The 21493-nt window shown below is 42.2% G+C and overlaps 1 protein-coding gene across 6 annotated transcripts in view; it reads right to left on the reverse strand.

Moving 5' to 3' along the window:
• Lrch3 (leucine rich repeats and calponin homology domain containing 3) overlaps window positions 1–20932 on the reverse strand; it is a 103965-nt gene extending 83033 nt beyond the window's left edge. For 4 of the 6 annotated variants that reach the window (XM_048346841.1, XM_048346844.1, XM_048346842.1 and 1 more), the window contains exon 1: window positions 20654–20928. In XM_048346841.1, the coding sequence (XP_048202798.1) occupies window positions 20654–20915 (262 nt within the window). In that variant the 5' untranslated portion in view covers window positions 20916–20928. Of the gene's footprint in view, window positions 1–20653 lie in introns of all 6 variants that reach the window. The other 2 variants (XM_048346840.1, XM_048346845.1) reach the window with 1 other exon arrangement.
• Window positions 20933–21493: the final 561 nt, after the last annotated feature.

The following is a 21493-nucleotide window of genomic DNA, read 5'->3' on the forward strand; positions in this document are numbered from 1 at the left end:
GGTTTTTGGGTCCTTCAGATACAAGATCATGTCGTCTGCGAATAGGGATAACTTGATTTCTTCCTTGCCGATGTGGATCCCTTTGATGTCCTCCTCTTGCCTTATTGCTATGGCTAGGGATTCCAGCACTATGTTGAACAGAAGTGGGGAGAGTGGGCATCCTTGTCTTGTTCCTGATTTTAGGGGGAATGACTTAAGTTTCTCTCCATTTAATATGATATTAGCAGTTGGTCTGTTGTATATGGCTTTTATTGTTTTGAGGAATGTTCCATCTATTCCTGTTCTCTCCAAAGCTTTTAATAGGTATGGATGTTGTATTTTGTCAAAGGCTTTTTGGGCATCGACTGAGATAACAATGTGATTCTTGATTTTAGCTCTGTTTATGTGGTGAATTACGTTGATTGATTTACGGATGTTGAACCATCCTTGTGACTGAGGGATGAAGCCTACTTGGTCATGATGTATGATATTCTTGATCACTTTCTGGATCCTATTAGCTAATATTTTATTGAGGAGCTTTGCATCTGTGTTCATTAGTGATATTGGTCTGTAGTTCTCTTTTTTTGTTGGGTCTTTGCCTGGTTTGGGAATTAGTATGATATTAGCTTCGTAGAATGAGTTTGGAATTTCTCCCTCCATTTCTATTTCGCGGAAGAGTTTGAGGAGTATTGGAATTAGCTCCTCACTAAAGGTTTTGTAGAATTCATTGGTGAATCCATCTGGGCCTGGGCTTTTCTTAGTAGGGAGGTTCTTGATTACCTCCTGTATCTCACCGTAAGTTATTGGTTTATTTAGCTGATTTATTTCTTCTTGGTTCAGTTTGGGCAGTTTGTACTTCTCTAAGAATTGATCCATTTCTGTAGAATTATTGTTTTTTGCTGAGTAGAGGTTTTGGAAATAGCTTCTTATGATTGTTTGAATATCGTGTGTACTTGTTGTAATTTTTCCTGTGGAGTCCCTGATTTTACGAATATGAGTCTCTTCTCTTCTTTTTTTTGTAAGTCTTGCAAGGGGTCTGTCAATTTTGTTTATTTTCTCAAAGAACCAGCTTTTAGTCTTATTTATTTGCTGAATGGTCTTTCTATTTTCAATCAGATTTATCTCTTCTTTAATCTTTGTGATCTCTCCTCTCCTAGTCGTTTTAGATTCTGTCATTTCTTGTTTCTCCAGTTGTTTTAGTTTCATCGTGAGGGTATTCACCTGCTCTGCTTCCATTCTTTTAATGTGGGTGCTGAGTGCAATGATCTTGCCCCTCAGAACTGCCTTAGCTGTGTCCCATAGGTTTCTTTGTGATGTGTTTTCTTTGTCATTGTGGCTTATGAATTCGTTGATTTCATCTTTAATTTGATCTGTGGCCCAAGTGTTGGATAGCAGCGTGGGGTTTAGCCTCCAAGAGTGTGTATAGGCTCTGTGGTATCCTTTGTTGTTGAGGGTTACCTTTAATCCACTGTGGTCAGATATAATACATGGGATGACGTCAATACTTTTGTATTTGCTGAGGTTCTTTGTGTGGGCTATGACGTGGTCTATTTTGGAATATGATCCATGGGCTGCTGAAAAGAAGGTGTATTGGGTCTCTGTGGGGTGAAAGGTTCTATATAGGTCTGTTAGATCCATTTGGGAAATGGTGTTATTTAGGTCCTCAGCTCCCTTACTAATCCTCTGAGTGTTGGATCTGTCTCTTGGAGAGAGAGGAGTATTAAAGTCACCCACTATGATTGTGTTTGCGTCTATCTTGCTCTGTAATTCTTTGAGAATTTGCTTGACATATGTCGGGCCTCTTTTGTTTGGTGAGTATACATTTATCACCGTGATTTCTTGATTCTGGATTTTTCCTTGTATTAATATGTAGTGTCCTTCTTTGTCTTTTTGAGTGGACTTTAAAGAGAAGTCAAGCTTGTCTGAGATCAGGATGGCTACACCTGCCGTTTTGGTGGATGCATTTGCTTGGTAGATCTTGCTCCATCCTTTCACTCGAAGCCTGTTTTTGTCCCTTGCTGTAAGGTGGGTCTCTTGTAGACAGCAGATGTCAACTTTTTGTTTGCGAATCCATTCTGCCAGTCTGCTCCTCTTTATCGGGGAGTTTAAACCATTTATATTTAAAGAGATCAAGGATAAGGGTGTTTTTTCTCCTTCCATTTTCTTGGTGGGCTGTTTTTTCTTCTTTTTTTTTTCTTCTTGTCTTTAGTGAGCTTGTGTTTCTGCTGGGCTTTGGCTATTGAAGTTTCTTTCTGATTCTGTCTGTGTGTCTTTTACGATCTCTGTTGGGTGGGGTTCCCCTCTTAATATTCGCTGTAGGGCTGGTTTTTTATTCACATACTCCTTTAGCTCCTCTTTGGTGTGGAAAGATCTGGTTCTCCCTTCGAATGTGAACTCCAATTTCGCTGGATATTTGATCCGAGGTTGTAAATTGTTATTCTGGAGTACTTGGATGGTGTTCTTCCACTCGCTTCGAGCTTGGTAAGTTTGTGTGGATAAGTCGGATGTTATTCGAATCCTCTTCCCATTGAAAAAAGTTTCCTTCTTCGCTTTGGCTGAATTCAGAATTTGCTCTTTAATCTTGAGGTCTGAAGTCTTGAATATTATGTGCCTTGGGGTGGCTTTCCTGGGGTCTGGCCTGCCAGGTGTCCTATAGGCTTCGGTTACCTGGATGGGGTCCCCTGTGAGATTGGAGAAGTTTTCTGCAATAACTTTATTGAGAACATGGTTAAGCCCTCTGCTCTGGTATTCGGCTCCTTCTTCTATTCCAATTATGCGCAGATTATATCTCTTGTCTTTGTCCATTAGTTCCTGGATTAGTCTTCCCTGAAGCTTCACCTTTTCTTGGAGTGTGGTCATTTTCTGGTTGTTGTCAGCTGCTTCATCGTCCAGGCGAGAGATTCTGGATTCTATATGGTCTACTCTTTGTGTCATGGTTTCAATTGCGGAGTTTATGGATGTCAGAGAGCTATTTATGGTTGTCATATCAGCTCTGATCGTGGAGATTTCTTCCTTTAAAGAGTTGTATTTTAAATCTATTTTTTCATGCATTTCAATTCTTAGGATGTGGAGATTTTCTTTAAAGGCAGCTTGCATTGTATCCATTTTTGCTTCCATTTCTTTAAAGCAGGTTTGCATTGTATCCAGTTTTGCTTCCATTTCTTTCTTGGCTTCCTGGGTGTCCTTCCAGATTTCCGCTCTAAATTCCTGGAATTGTTTTCTGATTTCATTTCTGACGCTTTCGATCATTCCTGTTAACATGGCCTCATTTGCTTTTTTAGTCTCCATCTCCTCTTCAGTCGTGCTGCTTTTTGGAGCTGGCGAGTTGGCTTGCCCTTTGATGAACTGAGTTATGTTTCTTTGTGATTTGCGCATCTGGAGATCTGGATGGCTTCTCAGGTTTGGTTTGTAGCTCCTCCCTCCCTCCTGTGTAGACGTGTCTACGGGCAGCAGGTGCTGTCGCTGTGTCCCCGCCCACCAGTGCAGGGTACGCCTACCAGAGCGGGCGCTGTCGCCGGGGGCCCCGCCCTCCTGTGCGCTGTGCGTTCAGTGCAACAGGCACTTCGGCGGGATATGCCTCCCAGAGCAAGTCCTGGGTTGTTGGGTTGTGCTTGCGCCCTCCCACGAGTCCGTTGTGGGGGGGGGGTACGTGTGGGGCCCAGTGGGATCGACTGTCCGGGTGTGGCTTGGCACCTTCAGACCTCGCCTCCGCTGTTAGGAGGGGGGACGTGATCAGGCTCAAGTGACCCTGCTGGGCTGGTATTGCCCACCAGCGCCTGTGGTTTTAGTTGTAAGAGTCTGCGAGGTCCAGGCGCCTCAGGTGGGGTTTGCACAACCGGCTGTCTCCCGGCCCCTGTTGGGAAGGGGGCGGGGCCGGTTCTGCCAGTTCAGGAACCTGTGGGGTGTTGGTGCTGCTGAGCCCTTCCCCTGCTAAACTGACTTCCCAGCGCCTGATGGGGGTTTCCCCGCCTGATTTGTGGGTTCTTTGTTCCCTCAGGGATGGGGGAGGGGGGAGGGGAGGGCACTCACTTTTGCTGCTTTGTGTGTGTGTCCCGCGCAGCCGTTGGCCCTCCAGGGGTTGGCTAAGTGTCGTGGTGGCTTCCCTGGTTCCCTCTTTCTGCCGCGTTGGGTTCCCTTGTCCAAACCCGGTGTGGACCCGAACTTCTCGTCGCTGCCGGTGTGTCTTGGTCCGCACCCTGCCTTGTGTCCGTGGGGTCTCCCCCTATATGAATTCTGCGCTCCTGGCAGCCTGTCTGCCGATCGCCGGGTTCCCCTTTCCCAGCCTGACCCTGTTTGTGCCAGGGTCGGCTGGAGGGGGGAGGGTGCCCCGGTGAATCTCCGGCTCCGTGTAGGTTTTCGGTTCTTCTTTTTTGCTCCTTTTTGTTTTCCTGCGTTTCTCCACTGCTTCTGGCTGCTGGTTTTGCTGGGTTCTTGATGGGGTGTTGGGTGTTGGGGTTCCCAGCTCACTATGCCGTTGGAGCGAGTCGGGGTGCCTCCCTATTCCATCGGCGCCATCTTTCTTCAATCTGTGCCTTAGCTCTTGTTCTGGACTAGTTAGTACTCTACCTACCACGTGAGCCCGAACTCCATCTGGCTTCTTGTATTTTTAATTGGAGATGAGAGTCTCATGGGCTTTCCTACCAGGGCTGGATTTGAACTGTGAGTCTCAGATCTCAGCCTCCTGAGAAACTAGGATTAAAGGCATGAGCCACCAGTACCCAACTGAATTTTTTTTTTTTGCCAGTCCTGGTGCTTGAACTCAGGGCCTGAGCACTGTCTTTGGCTTCCTTTTGATCAAGACTAGCACTCTACCATTTGAGCCACAGTGCTACTTCTGGTCTTTTCTATATATGTGGTGTTGAAGAATCAAACTCATGTATGGTAGGCAAGCACTCTACCACTACGCCACATTCTCAGCCTCCCCCCATCGACTAGAAATTTTTATCAGTAGATAATTATCATGAGATTTGTATATTCCATTGTAGTGCCTTAGTATACATCACATGGAGTTGAGCCTTGTTAAAACAGATTGTAGCCAGGCACAGTGGCACAAACCTGTAGTCAGTACCAGCTATTCTCAAGGATAAGGCAAGGGGATCACTTTAGCTCAGGTGGTTGAAGTCAGCCTTTCAAAGAAAAATTTTAAACAAAAGAGTATCAGACTGTATGCCCAACTTTGGAATTTCTTATACTACAGGTCTGAGTTAAGACCTACTTGATTTGTTGGTACTAGTCTAGGAACCACACTTTGAGAACAGTCTTCTACATTAAGCCCTGGTGTGCACACAGAGCATTTTATAAAACAGATTTAGGATTTCTAATCTACCACAATAATTTGAATGTTTGTAGCCAAGCAGGAATAGCTGTTTTCTTTTCTTCCTGAGAGAAACTAAGCAATTGTTTCGGTGTGCATGTAATTCCCACTTGGGAAACATTACAAACCCAAACATAGTATTCCTATGAAGTAATTAGGGTATAACCTGTTGCAAGATTTTTAATTTTTATTGATAAATTCTAGCATCCTTAGGGAGCACTGCAGTATTGCATTGGATCTAGCCAAGTTTAAATCCTGATCACATGCAAGAGCTATGTGATTGCTGTCCACTTAAAACCCTCAGCTCTAGCCTCTTCATCTACAACATCAAACCACACCCTGTATCCAACAGGATTGTTGTAGATTCAATAAATTATGGATTGGAAAGCATTATAGTTTTTTCATTATAAATGTTGGCTCTCTTTCTCATCTCCCCCTGTGCCAGGTCTCACATGAGCCAGAGATCTCTTACCTATTGTATATAGTTTATATGATATCCTCCTAACTGGCAGCCACACCTTCCTGAATACATAAAATGAGGCTTATGCCATTGAGGAACTGACCTTCAGATTTTATTTAGTCTTTAAATTTTCTTTTAGAAAAAAAAAAAACCAGGGGGGCTGGGGATATAGCCTAGTGGCAAGAGTGCCTGCCTCGGATACACGAGGCCCTAGGTTCGATTCCCCAGCACCACATATATGGAAAACGGCCAGAAGGGGCGCTGTGGCTCAGGTGGCAGAGTGCTAGCCTTGAGCGGGAAGAAGCCAGGGACAGTGCTCAGGCCCTGAGTCCAAGGCCCAGGACTGGCCAAAAAAAAAAAAAAAAAAAAAAAAAAAAACAGGGGCTGGGGATATGGCCCAGTGGCAAGAGAGCTTGTCTCCTATACATGAGGCCCTGGGTTCGATTCCCCAGCACCACATATACAGAAAACGGCCACAAGTGGCGCTGTGGCTCAAGTGGCAGAGTGCTAGCCTTGAGCTAAAGGAAGCTAGGGACAGTGCTCAGGCCCTGAGTCCAAGGCCCAGGACTGGCCAAAAAAAAAAAAAAAACCAGGGCTGGGGATATGGCCTAGTGGCAAGAGCGCTTGCCTCGTATACATGAGGCCCTGGGTTCAATTCCCCAGCACCACATATATAGAAAATGGCCAGAAGTGGCGCTGTGACTCAAGTGGCAGAGTGCTAGCCTTGAGCGGGAAGAAGCCAGGGACAGTGCTCAGGCCCTGAGTCCAAGGCCCAGGACTGGCCAAAAAAAAAAGAAAGAAAAAAAAACCCAACTCTTTTTCTTCTAGATTGACAGATGCATACTATGTTTTTTTTTAAATCAAAAACATGTTTTGAGACATATATGCATTACAGAATGCTAAATCTTAACAATAAAATAAGCAAGAACAAATAATATCCAGTTCTTATGTGTTGTTTTTTTTACCACCATACACTATTTTCTATTTCTGTACAATAGAATTCTTGAAATCTGTTCCTCTAATCCAACTGTAATTATGTATCTTTTGACAAATATTTCAACATTCACCCATCTAGTCTCTGGTAGCCACTACACTTCTCAATATTTCTACGGGTTGAACTTTTCTACATGACACATGAGTGAGTTCTGATGGAACTTGGCTTCTTATAATTGGCTTGTTTTATTTTAACATATTGTCTTCCGGGTTCTTTCAAGTTGTTGCAGGATTTCATTCTTATGGCCAAGTAGTATTCTAATGTGCATATATGCCATATTTCTTTATTCACTTGTCTGTTGGTGGACACATTCATTAATAAGTCTGTTGATGGAAACTTAGGTTGATTCTGCATTTCAGTTATTGTGAAGTGTTGCAATAAACATATGAATGCAGATTATCTTTTCAGCATACTGATTTTGGTCCTTAGGACACATAACCTAGAGTACAATTATTTAACCTTAAATTCATATTTAAAAAGTAAAACAGCATAAAAGTTCTCCTTTAAATACAATTTATGGTTTTGGAAGGACTCCATTTCACTACAGTTCCTGAAAATCTAATGTTTAAATAGACATGTATTCTAAGTGAAAATGTGTATCTGATTTTGCATAGAGTTAAAAACAAATTTAGCTGGGTGCTGGTGGCTCACGCCTGTAATCCTAGCTACCCAGGAGGCTGAGACCTGAGGATCTCAGGAAAGTCCTGAGTCTTATCTCCAATTAACCACCAGAAAACCAGAAATGGCATGTGGCTCAAGTGGTAGCATGCTAGCCTTGAGCTGAAGAGCTCAGGGTTCAAGCTCCACAACCCACACACACACAAAAAGTAAAACATCTCACTGATAATTTTTATGTTGATGATATACAATGATATAGTTGTTCCTCGCTATATTGTGGCTTCACTGTATCATAGGTTTAAAAAAAAACACATAAAGGGGCTGGGGAGATAGCCTAGTGGCAAGAGTGCCTGCCTCGGATACACGAGGCCCTAGGTTCGATTCCCCAGCACCACATATACAGAAAAATGGCCAGAAGCGGCGCTGTGGCTCAAGTGGCAGAGTGCTAGCCTTGAGCAGGAAGAAGCCAGGGACAGTGCTCAGGCCCTGAGTCCAAGGCCCAGGACTGGCCAAAAAAACATAAAATAATCCCTGTAAAAGGATCCCTGCAATAGGTGAAAATCTGTGCAAAGAAAGCTATTGGTATTACACGGATTTTCACCTACTGGGGGGGCCTCTGGAATGTAGCTCCTGTGATAAGTGAGGGATCACTGTATTTTGATGTACTGAGTAAAATAAGATATAATCTAATACAATTAGTTTTAACTGTTTGTTTTTGTTAAAAGACTTTTTTATTCCAGAAAATATGTGAGAATAAAAATAATTCATATCTTGGATATACATTCTAATGATCCTAACACAAGTTAAGAAAAAATGCAAAATTATGGATCATGCCAAGAACTCTGGAAAAGCAGAGATTGCTTTTGGGTAAAGCAGAATAATGTAAGTCAGCAAAGAATTTTCTAAATTCTATAACGATCACAAGAATTCACGGACATAGGTTTTATAAAATAATACTATCACTAGGGGAGGATTGAGGTATCAGGCCAGCCAGGCCAAAAGCAAAACAAAAGTATACAAGATCTCATCTAAAGGGGTGATATTGATCAATATGCATTATATTCATAAACTGCTTTGTTTATTATGCTCAGCAAAGTTTGAGACCTAAAGGCTACACAGTATGTCACTTACTAAGAAGGTCAGAAACAACAAATTTACTAGGCAAAAAAAAGTATCATCCATTACATTAGCAGAATTCTCCTTAAATAACTACAACTTGCCCAATTATCGAAGTTGTAAATCTTGAATAAACAGAAAATTACTTCATTATAAGGGATTTAAAACTTTGCAGTGACTATAAATTGCCTTATTGCCACTGGTTATATTCTGGGGGAGTGAATCTTATTCTCTATGACACTAACTAAGGAGGTTCTGAGGGTCAAAGTATGATACATTGTCACTAATACTATCTTTAAGGATTTTCTGATTGAATTCTACTACCAAAGTCCCTAACAACCCCCCTAAGCCCAATTACACAGAAATCAGTAAGCACTATTTCCAAAGTTAAAAAGGTAAGTAAAGGGGCTGGGAATATGGCCTAGTGGCAAGAGTGCTTGTCTCACATACATCATGCTCTGGGTTTAATTCCCCAGCACCACATATATAGAAAATGCTCAGAAGTGGCGCTGTGGCTCCAGTGGCAGAGTGCTAGCTAGCCTTGAGCAAAAAGAAGCCAGGGACAGTGCTCAGGCCCTGAGTCAACAAGTGCCAGGACTGGCAAAACAAACAAACAAACAAAAAAGGTAAGTAAAGGCTGGGAATGTGGTCTAGTGGTAGAGTGCTTGCCTAGCATGCATGAAGCCCTGGGTTCTATTCCTCAGCACCACATATACAGAAAAAGTCAGAAGTGGTGCTGTGGCTGAAATGGTAGAGTGTAATCCTTGAGCAAAAGGAAGCCAGGGACAGTGCTCAGGCCCTGAGTTCAAGCCCCAGGACTGGCAAAAAAAAAAAAAAAAAAAGGTGAGTAAGCTCTTAGTCATTTCCTGCTTGCCTTCTCATTCACTCATCCATCTGTTCATTCAAAAACAAACAAAAACATTGTAGGTCCGAAAATATGACTTAGTGGTAGAGTGCCTGCCTAGCATGCATGAAGTCCTGGGTTCAATTCCTCAGTATCACAAAAACAGAAAAAGCCGGAAGTGGCACTGTGGCTAACGTGGTAGAGTGCTATCCTTGAGCAAAGAAAGAAGCTCAAAGGCCCTGAGTTCAAGCCCCAGGACTGGAAAAAAACACACACAAAAACACGAAAAACCACTCTAGAGTTATATGCCCAGCATATTGTTAAATGGATAAATTCCTAGAAACATGTAACATGCCAAGACTAAATCATAAAGAAAATATACATTTGAACACACTAATAAAAGAGACAGAATCAGTAACAAGTCTCCCCAAAGACCAGATGAGATGGCTCATACTTATTTGTAATCCCTATCTAGTTGGGAGGTAGAGATCAGGAGGATAATGCCAGCCTTGGCAAAACAGCAAGACCACATCTTAACCAATAAATGGGATGTAGTGGTACACCACCTGTAATCCCAGTTACTCAGGAGGTATATTATAATTAAGAGAATTATGATTTAGGCTGGGCCCAGGTAAACACACAGACCCATTTTGGGGGGGAAAAAAGTGGGGGGTGGACTAGGAATATGGTTCAAGTGGTAGAGGACATACTTGTAGGAAGGGAGTTCAAACCTCAGTATATGTGAGAAGGAAAGAGACAGAGAGACAGACTTTTCTTAAAAGAAGATACACAAATAGCTAATAGTTATGTAGGGAAAATGTTCAACGTTAGTAATCATTAGGGAAAACCAAATTAAAACCACAATGAGGGGCTGGGAATATAGCCTAGTGACAAGAGTGCTTGCCTCGTATACAGGGAGTCCTGGGTCCGATTCCTCAGCACCACATATATAGAAAAGGCCAGAAGTGGCACTGTGGCTCAAGTGGCAGAGTGCTAGCCTTGAGTAAAAAGAAGCCAGGGACCGTGCACAGGCCCTAAATTCAAGCCCCAGGACTGGCAAAAAAAAAAAAAATAATAATAATAATAAAATTTAAAAAAAAAGTAACACAATGAGCTAGGAATAGTAGTTCACACCTATATTCCAAGCATCTGTTCCCAGGAAAGCTAAGTCAGAAAAGCAGTGAATTCCACACTAGATGCAGGTACATAGTGCTACCTGTTTCAAACACACACACACATGCACGCATGTGTGCGCGTGCATGCACACACACACACACACTAGACATAATAATACCTCACAGGAATATTATATGATGAAGCCATCCCACCACTGGATATATACCCAGAAGATATGATATCAGTATGTCTAAGAGACATCATCAGCACTTCCATATTCACTGTAGTATTAGAATAGTCAAGACATAAAACCAACCTAAGCATCACCCAACAAGGTCTAAAGAAAAATGTGAGGAAGCTGGGCACCTGTGGCTCACTCATGCCTGTAACCCTAGCTACTGAGGAAGAAGAAAGGAAGAAAAACAGAGAGAGAGAGAGAGAGAGAGAGAGAGAGAGAGAGAGGAAGAGAGAGAGAGTAGAGAGGAGGGGAGGAGGGGAAAAGAGAGGGAGGAAGGAAGGAAGGAAGGAAAGAAGGAAGGAAGGAAGGAAGGAAGGAAGGAAGGAAGGAAGGAAAGAAGGAAGGGAAAAAGTGAGGTATGCATGCACATGGCCTTTACTTCAAAGAAATTATAGATGTTCCATATCTGATTATCCATTCATCAATGATCACTTGAGTTGTTTTTATTTTGTCAAATGTGAATGATGCTATAAACATCCTTATACATATTTCATGATATACAAAAGCTTCTTTAGGCTGTATATCTCAGTAGAATTTGTGGGACATAAAATATATCAATTTTTAACTTTACTATATAGTGCCAAACTATCTTTCAAAAAAATCAATGTGTTGAGCCAGTAGCTACAGTGCATGACTGTAATCCCAGCACTTAGGAGGCAGGAGGATCACAAGTTCAAGGCTAACCTGGACTACATGGCAAGGTTCATAGCTAAAACAAAACAAAACAAACAAACAACAAACTGAGCACCAGTGGCTCACAACTTTAATACTCAGATGTGAGATCTGAGGATCGTGGTTCAAAACCAGTCCAAGCCAGAAGTAGAGTGTGGCTCAAGTGGTAGAGCATCAGCCTTGAGCATAAAAGCTCAGGGGCAGGGCCCAGGCCCCAGGATCAGCCACAAAAAACAAAGCAAATGCAACAATTTGCACTCCCATTAGAATTGTACAAGAGTCCCCACAGCTCCACATTCTTTCCAGTACTTAGTTATTATCAGCTTTTTAAGTAGTACTTCAGCAAGGTGCTATTTTTCCATTCCCTTGACTTCTAAGAAAGTCAAGTACATATGCACACATTCACTAGCCATTTCTAATTCTTTAGCATAGTACCAACCAGTTTAAGAGTTGTCTCTTTTTTTCTACTGGGTTTGTCTGTTTGTCTGCGCTCTCTCTCTCTCTCTCTCTCTCTCTCTCTCTCTCTCTCTCTCTCTTTCTCTCTCTCTCTCTTTCTCTCTCTCTATTTTTGTCAGTACCAGGGCTTGAACTCAAGCCCTAGCTCATCTTGTTTGCTCAGGACTGGTGTTCTACTATTTGAGCCCTATCTCCAGTCCTCAATTCTTTTATGTGTACAAATTCTAATAGGTCTATATATGTTCTGACTACCATACTGTGTTAATTGGAAATAAGTCTGCTCTTACACTGTAGCTCATCTTTTCACTCTCTATAATGTTTGAATCATTCTCTAAAACCTGTTTTATTAGAAAAATATATTGTTTGCATGAAATAAGTTTAAATAAACCAGTTTATTTTTTTTGTATATATATATATTTTTTTTGGCCAGTCCTGGGCCTTGAACTCAGGGCCTGAGCACTGTCCCTGGCTTCTTCCCACTCAAGACTAGCACTCTGCCACTTGAGCCACAGCACCGCTTCTGGCCGTTTTCTGTATATGTGGTGCTGGGGAATCGAACCTAGGGCCTCGTGTATCCGAGGCAGGCACTCTTGCCACTAGGCTATAGCCCCAGCCCCAAATAAACCAGTTTAAATCCTTGGTTTAAGACTCCCTGCAAACAATAAAATCTCAAAATTTAGAAAATCAAAACAGTTAAAAATGAGTAAGGAAATACCTAAAATTTTTAGGACTAGTTCATGGCTCTAAAATTAGTAGTATTACATTTGATACTGCTGGCTTCTTCAGAAATTCAAAATAATATTCCTTTGGGTGAATTACCACATTTAATACATTTTTTTCAAAGCATGACTGGAAAACTGACTCATAAGTGAACTGAAAAGAATAATAAGCATCTACCATACTAAAGGTTGTATTTTATAACACGAGATAGGGTTAATCACCCCGCTCCAAAGAAAGCAACTGTAAAAGAAATAGAACTTAGAAAAGAGTCCCACCAACACTGTCTTCTAGTCCCAGCATTGATCTTGTGGTCAAGTATGACTCATCTTTTCACCCTTTCTAAATGCCTCATCTTATTACTTACCCTTCCTATTAAAAAAAAACCCAGAGTAGTTGCAGTCTGGATTTTCCCCTTGAAATTTACACTTAAATATATTTCAAACAGTTTTATACCCAAGTCATATTCTCCCCATCTCTGACCTCCCCTAATGCCTCTGTCTCCCTTTGTAAAGGATATGTACACACATCTTTTCCTATGTTTCTTTTCTATAGTGTAAGTACAATGTAAGACTTGTGCTTATTTCAGAGGCAAGGAAAAGGAAGGTGTGGACAAAAACATATGAGAGCTGTAGACTCTTCATTTCAAAGGCTTAAGTCTAGTCGAAAGAGAAATTTTAATGTTATATTATTCTTCCTTGGATTATGTAGTTTGTATTCCACAGTTAATTCTGAATCCAAATTTTTACAGAAGCCTAGTTACAGAGAATAGTATTATATCCATACCTCAGACTGGGGTATGTAATGGGTAATAGAATACAGGAAAAATTACAGAATAAAGGTTTTAGAAATCTACTTGTTTTGGTCATCCCTAATAATTGGCATTATTTAACAGAAGATTTATGTTAAAACAAATGTAAGAGAAATATAATGAAATTCTATAGTTTTTCTCCATGCATTTCAATTCCAAATTTCTTACATGGCAACTGATCTCTGTACTTCAGCTGTTTTCTGATATCCAAGATTCTTCAATAAAAATTTATACCAAAAAAAATTTATACCATTATTTCCCCCCTTCCCGCACACACACACTTCTCTCTATATACAGAGAAAGGCATACAGGGGATAATGGTTATTAGATACAATGACTCATGCCTGTACTACTGTAGCTGGAGGCTGAGCTCCGAGGATCCTGGTTCAAAGCCGGACAGGGCAGGAAAGCCTGAGACTCATCTCCAATAAACTACTCAAAAAAGCTGGAAGTAGCCCTGTGGCTCAAGTGCTAGAGTGCTAGCCTTGAGCACAAAGAGAGTTCAAGCCTCAGTTCAAGCCCCTGCCACCCCCCACCCGAAAAAAAAAGAAGTGTGAAACGGTAGTTAAGCTGAATTTCATGTTAAAAAAAAGGGGGGGGGGGCTGGGAATATGGCCTAGTGGTAAAGTGCTCTCCTTGTATACACAAAGCCCTGGGTTCCATTCCTCAGCACCACATATATAGAAAAAGCCGGAAGTGGCGCTGTGGCTCAAGTGGTAGAGTGCTAGCCTTGAGCAAAAAGACGCCAGGGATAGTGCTCAGGCCCTGAGCTCAAGCCCCAGCACTGGCAAAAATCAAAACAAAAAAAAAGAAACCAACAACAACAAAAACCTAAATTTTTGTGGGCAGCCTATAAAGAGAGAGACTATAATGTAACATTTTCTTTGAGAAAATTCTTTGTTTGTTTTTGCCAGTCCTGGGGCTTAAACTCAGGGCCCGAGCACTATCCCTGGCGTCTTTTTGCTCAAGGCTAGCACTCTACCACTTGAGCCACAGCGCCACTTCCGGCTTTTTTCTATATATGTGGTGCTGAGGAATGGAACCCAGGGCTTCATGTATACGAGACAAGCACTTTTACCACTAAGCCATATTCCCAGCCCTTGAGAAAATTCTTTGATTTCTGCTTGTAAATTAAGTTTTGTTACTTCTTTTAAAATTCTTTATTATTTGTTGGAATACTTCCACTTCTAGGAATTTATCCAATGGAAATAATGTAAGATGAGTTATACAAATGGATATTCAGAGTGCTATTTTGTAACAATGCAAAATCAGAAATAGCCTAAATGGTTAAATTTGGTGGCTCACATTTATATATAATCCAAGCACTTGAGATACTGAAGTAAGAGGACTGAGTTTTGAGGCCAGCCTGGTTTAAATAGCAAGACTTTGTCTCAAAAAGTCAAAAACAATCTGGATGCCAGTGGCTCACATCTGTAATCCTAGCTATTCAGAAGGCTGAAGTATGAAGGTTGCAGTTTGAACCGCTCTAGGCAGGAAACATTATCTCAAATTAACCACTATAAAGCTGGAAATGGGGCTGGAGCTCAGTAACAAAGCACTTGCCTAGCAAGTGCAGCATCCTGGGTTCCATCCCCAGTACCAAGAGAGAAAAGACAAAAAAAAAGTTAAAAAATAAAACTCAAACAAACAAACAAAAGCTAGAAATGGAGCCATGGCTAGCCTTGAGCACAAAAGTTTAGGGGCAGTGCCTAAGAACTGAGTTCAAGATTTAGGACTTGCATAACAACAACGACAACAGCACCAACACACACACACACACACACACACACACACACACACACACTCTCACACACTTATTCAATAGGGCTGAGAATGTGGCCTAGTGGTAAAGTGCTTGCTTAGCATACATGAAGCGCTGGGTTTTATTCCTCAGCACCACATATACAGAAAAAGCCAGAAGTGGAGCTGTGGCTCAAGTGGCAGAGTGCTAGTTGAGCAAAAGAAGCCAGGGACAGGGCTCAGGCCCTGAGGTCAAGCCCCAGGACTGGCAAAAAAAACACACACACACACACACAAAAAAAAAAAACCACCCCCAAAACACTTCTTATTCAATCAGCATTTCTATGTTTTGGTTTTCATTTTTCAGTTTGATCCTTCAGATTTCTATCCCCTCATAGATTTTGATTAGTTCAACTACCCTACCGGACTACTAGATTGCTAAATACTCCAGGCTTCTTATTTTTATCTCCTTATATTATCTCGCAAAATGCCTAAGAAAAGTCATGCTCTCAGACAATTCAAGACATCTTTACTTTTGCCTATTTACGAACTAGATACCTTAAGGTTTTTCAGAGCAGGAAGTCTCTTGATCCTCTTGCTATAGCAGTGGGGAATCTTTTTCAGCTGAGCTCTATTTGGATGCTTATAACATCATTTGTAGTCCTAGATTTACTGAATTCTGTTTTGGAAAAAGCTCCTAGATTGGCTGAATTCAAGTCCTGCCTGCAGTTGCACTGGCAGGGCCAAACCAAATGATTTAGAAGGTTGCATACAGCCTACGGGCCTCATGTTCCCAACCCTTGTATGTATAACTTTTGAATGAATTTTTGCTCATTCTCACTTCCTCCTATGTGTAAGGCAGCTCTTAATTATTTATTATGACCAAATTGTCCTCACCACATTACAAGTAGTTTCACTGTGTTAGTCAAGACCTTTACTTTGTATGAAAACATCTACTGAAATTTAACAGAAAATGCATTTATTCACTCACATACTTTGAAAGTCCAATAATAGCACCAACTTTAGACAGGCTATTGATCCCAAAGTTCAAACACTATTCTGAGAAATGGATCTCTCTATCTTTTGGCTCTGCTTTCCATTTATTAGCAAGCTTCAGGCTGACTTCAGGCTATTCTTTCAGCATAGTCTCAAAGCACACTTATGTGTGCTGACAGAAAAATGTGTTCATCTCTGAACAAGCACTGTGACATTCCTGTGACTACAGGAATGATTATACTGGTTGGCCAGTTGTTACACTTGTGTCATGTACATACCAGATAACAAGGAGGACTCAAGTAAGTGAGAAGGATAATTGCCTGGAAATTTAAGGTATAGTTATTAGATAAATGAGGACTGGATAATGGATTGGAAAAATTAACTTATACTCCCTATATACTAGACTTTTATTTATTTATTTTTTTTTTTGCCATTCCTGGAGCTTGAACTCAGGGTCTGAGCACTGTCCCTGGCTTATTTTTAGTCAAGGCTAGCACTGTGCCACTTGAGCCACAGTGGCACTCTGCTCTTTTCTATGTATGTGGTGCTGAGCAATTGAATTCAGGGCTTCATGTATAGGAGGCAAGCACTCTTGCCACTAGGCCATATTCCCAGCCCCAATACTAGACCTTTTGCAGATTGTCCACCACTACCTGGAAGTGCTTTTTCTCATTTGTCCCTACTCAAATCAAACTCAAATCCAAGAAGTCTTCTTTGATTTCTTCTAAGAGTTTACTTGTTCACTGGATCAAATCACCTATTCCTAAATAAACATTTCTCTTTTCTTAAAGATTTACCTTTTTTAGGGGCTGGGTGGAGCTCAGTGGTAGAACTCTGGCCTAGTATTCATTAGGCCCTAGGTTTAATCCCCTGCACTACAAAATCAAGATTTATCCTTTAAACCAATGGAAAAGAAAAACCTAAAAAAATACTGCTGTTAGATTTTTTTTTTTTTTTTGCCAGTCGTGGGGTTTGAACTTGGGGCCTGAGCACTGTTCCTGAGCTTCTTTTTGCTCAAGGCTAGCACTCTACTACCACTTGAGCCACAGCACCACTTCCAGCCTTTTCTGTTTATGTGGTGCTGAGGAACAGAACCCAGGGCTTCATGTATACTAGGCAAGCATTCTATGGCTACACCACATTCCCAGCCCCACTGCTGTTAGATTCGAATTGTGCCCAATATAATGGGTTTGGATAATATGTGCTGTTCTTAGGTTGTACACTCAAAGAACAGTTGACAACCATATACACTTTATACATTATGGAAGAAATCCATAAGGTAAATGATATAATTTTACAAGGCTTTAAATATTCTATAGAGTCTATATAAAACATTTAATCTCCCAAGGAAGCTATATTTTAAACATAACACAAATATATTAGAGCTATTAATATCTGAATTCTTCAAGTACTTGCAATACAAAGAAGACTGAGTTTTGGGTGTTGCCAGTAAGATGATAATCCTCATACTCCTCTTCTTCTGCCCTTTAGCTACAAATCTTACAGCAAATTACTTAACATCTCTAACCTTTGATTTCACTATATGTATAATGGAGAAAAGTCTACTCAGGGCTGAAATCTGATGATTGTGGTTCAAAGCCAGCGGGACAGAAAAGTCCAAGAGACTCTTATCTCTAATAAACTACTCAGAAAAGCCAGAAGTAGTGTTGTGGTTCAAATGCTAGAGCACTAGCCTTAAACACAAAGAGGCTCAGGGACAAGGCTAGGCCCCTGAGTTCAAGGCCCCATAACTAATGGGGCGGGGCGGGGGGGGGGGGGGAAGCAAGGGAAGGAAGGAAGAAAGGAAGGGAAGAAGGAAGGGAAGGAGGAGGGAAGGAGGAAGGGAGGGGAAAGAAGGAGGAGGGAGGGAGGGAGGGAGGAAAGGAGGAAGGAAGGAAGGAAGGGAAGGGAAGGAAGGGGAGAAATTAATACAATTATATATGCAGAAGCTATTTGGTCTAATGGAGAGAAAAGATAGATGGAACTGGCTAGGATTCTACCACTAAATAATAATGACTTTCTGTGAGTTATCTTTTTTACATGTAAAGTGCATATAATAGTATTTAATCCACAGGCAATTGAGTGCATCTAACAATGCAAGCATTTAAAAATATTCAACAATGACTAGCAAATAGTTAACACTCAATACGTGATATTTTCAGCATTATCTGCTTAAAACAATTTAAAGACTGTCCTTATTTTCTAATTACCATGATCTGACAAAATTCTTATATTCAATAACTGATACAACTGATACTTCCACATGTTAGAAATGAATCTTAGTGTATAGCAAGTTATAAAATACCTTAAAATCTTTTTTCTCTTTTTTTATGCTTTTGACCAGATGCAACAAAAACACTTGGTTTACACAGAAACTACAGCAATGAAAGATGAGTAAAAATTAAGTAAATAAAATTAGAGCGGGGGGGGGGGGGGGAAGGAGGGAACTGGGAATATGGCCTAGTGGTAGAGTGCTTGTCTCACATACATGAAGTCCTGGATTCCATTCCTCAGCACCACATATATATAGAAAAAGCCAAAATGGCACTGTGGCTCAAGTGGTAAAGTGCTAGCATTGAGCAAACAAACAAACAAAAAGAAGCCAGGGACAGTTCTCAGACTCTGAGTCCAAGCCCCAGGACTGGCAAAAAATAAATAAATTAGAGCACAGGAAGTAAAAATTTCCTTGAGGGGCTGGGAATGTGGCTCAATGGTAGAGTGCTTGCCCAGCATGCATGAAGCCCTGGGTTTGATTCCTCAGCACCACATATATAGAAAAAGCCAGCAGTGGCGCTGTGGCTCAAGTGGTAGAGTGCTAGCCTTGAGCACAAAGAAGCCAAGGACAGTGCTCAGACCCTGAGTTCAACCACCCCCCCCCCCACTGGCAAAAAAAAAAAATCCATGAGATTATAAATACTCTTCATAAGTGCTCTTCGGCTTTCTTTGTCATAAGATATTTCTTTAAGACTCAATATAGTGCTTAAATGCAGGTAAGATAATAAGCTAGGCAGACTCCTGTAATCAACTTTTTCTTTAGCTTCAGGCTTAATGTGGTATCTCAAAATGAGTCACCACTGTATGGAACCATTTTCCATATTACTATCTCCTAAACAGGATCAGGAAGCTTTGGCTATTAATGGTCATTTTAGATACTATCTGTCAAAACACATACAAAGCCAAGTGGCTGCTCATATTTACCTTAGCAAGGAGTTTTAGTATTATTTACTTAAAAAAATATGTTATATTCAGAACAACTATTTTTTTAAAAAAGAAACAACAGATGAAATACACAGGCAAAAAACAAAAAACAAAAACTGGGGAGAGAGGGAAGGAGTGACATTGCCCAAAAAGAAATATACTCTTTACCTGACTTACGTATCTGTGACCCCTCTGTACATCACCTTTATAATAACAATTAATAACATAAAATAAATAGACATTTGAATTCTTCCATTTTACACTGCAGCAAAAGTTTTTCAGGAAAGAATAGTTTCTTAAGGTAGTTTTAAAGTTCCTTTTTTCTGTGATGAGTGAATCAATCTTTAGTAGATGTACAAGAATAATAAAAGCAGTAACCCTAAGATTTTAAAATAAAAAGAACAGAAGACACTAAGTACTATATATTCTTTGGTTGCAAAAATATGATATAAAAGCAATATATGTAACTATTTTGTGCATACGGGATTTTTCTTTGCATTTGTGTAAAACATGAATAGAGTCAACTTTTAATCTCCCTGAGGAAGCCATATTTTAAACACAAGACAAACACATTAAAGTATGTTGAATACCTCAGTCAGCATACATGTTCTCTACAAAAAAGAAAACCAAATAATACCTAATCCCTTATTCTCTTTCCTGTGTTCAACAATATGCATAAAACAAAGTAATGCTTTTAAAGGGAAAAGCAACAGATATGGTAGACAATGTTTCTTTTCTAAGTGATTTTCTTTCCACTTTCTTTTTTTTGAGGATATGAGTGGGATAGTAAAGTAATGGAAACCTAAAGGAAGGGTAATAATTATTTTTACAAGTACTTTTTGGCAAGTCAACCAGATGGAGGCGGAGAAAAGTTACAGTGTGCGAGTTCACGTTAAACACACACCCACACAAACTCACAACACGCCAGTGAAGAGGTCCGTCCCTCCTGACAACGCGCACGCACACACGGACTCGCAACAACATCAACTTTGGTGCAGGTCCATCCTTTCTGACAATGCGCACACACACGCACACACACACACTCGCAACAACGCCTGCCGAAGTCGAGCCCACCTCCTGACAATGCAGCGGCCGGAGACACCCCGTCCCTAGGATCCACCAGCGCGCGACACCCTGTCTCGGCAGGGTCCCTCGGGCCTCCGCGTCCCAAAGGGGCCCGGGACGGAGCGGACGGACCCTACCACAGCCGAGGCAGCAGATTTTTCAGGAAAGACCGAGGTCCGCCGTCCTCCGCCCTGCGCCCTCGGGTCGGCGTCCCCAGGAGCCGCCGCGGCGCGCCGAGGGCCCCAAGGGCCGGGCAGCCCTCCCCGGGTCCCCGCTGCCCCGGCCGCGGCTTCGCGGCCCCGGCCCGCGCCCCACTCACCCGCCCGGGTGGTGTCCGTCAGGTCGTGGTTGGCCGCTCCCCGGGGAAACTCCCTCAGTTTCCGGCCGCTCAGGCTCAGCACCCCGGTCACCACCGCCTCCTCCAGGGCCCGCTCGAGGGAGCGGCTCCACGAGGCCGGGCCAGGGCCAGGACCAGTCCCGGAGCTGGAGCCGAAGTTAGCACCGGAAAGGGTGCCTCCCGACGATGCGGGGCCAGCGTACTCAGCAGCAGCGGCCACCGCCACCAAGCCAGCGGCCGCCATTTCCCAGCCGACAACTCTCTGGCGGCAACTCAGCGCATGCGCAGCCAGTACCGCGGGGTGGGCGGGGAAAGGGGCTGCGGGACCCGAGGGCTCCCTGGAAGGGCAGCGCCGCTGGGGCCTCGGCGTAGCCAGCGCCCGCCCTGCCCACACCCAGAGTGTCCCGGGAAATCTAAACGTATTACGCCGGTCAGCGGCTGCCCCTACGCCCTGGCTCTCAACAACAGCGTTTCCAGTTGCCTCCATAACACTATTTTTAACAAGGTTCGTCAAAACGTCTCGGCCTTCCTCTCTCAAGGATTCCTAGCCACACGGGAGACTGAGATCGGGAGGATTTCGGGTTGAGGCCCAGCTAGCCTGGCACGTTTGCAGATTTCATCTCCAAATAACCACCACCAACTAAAAGCAGGGCAGGCAGCGTGGCTCCAGTCGTCGAGTCCCCAGCCCACCAAGAGCAAGTACTGGGGGGAAAAAAAGTCTAAGTTGCTGTTAGAAAGGAGCCTCTAGGATGCAATCTAAAATGTTTCTCAATTTGTCACTGTGTCACCAGTTTATCTGTGATCCATTGCGGTGGTGCATAC

The sequence above is a fragment of the Perognathus longimembris genome, chromosome 5, assembly GCF_023159225.1.
Source record: "Perognathus longimembris pacificus isolate PPM17 chromosome 5, ASM2315922v1, whole genome shotgun sequence".
In the NCBI taxonomy this organism is placed as follows: domain Eukaryota; kingdom Metazoa; phylum Chordata; class Mammalia; order Rodentia; family Heteromyidae; genus Perognathus; species Perognathus longimembris.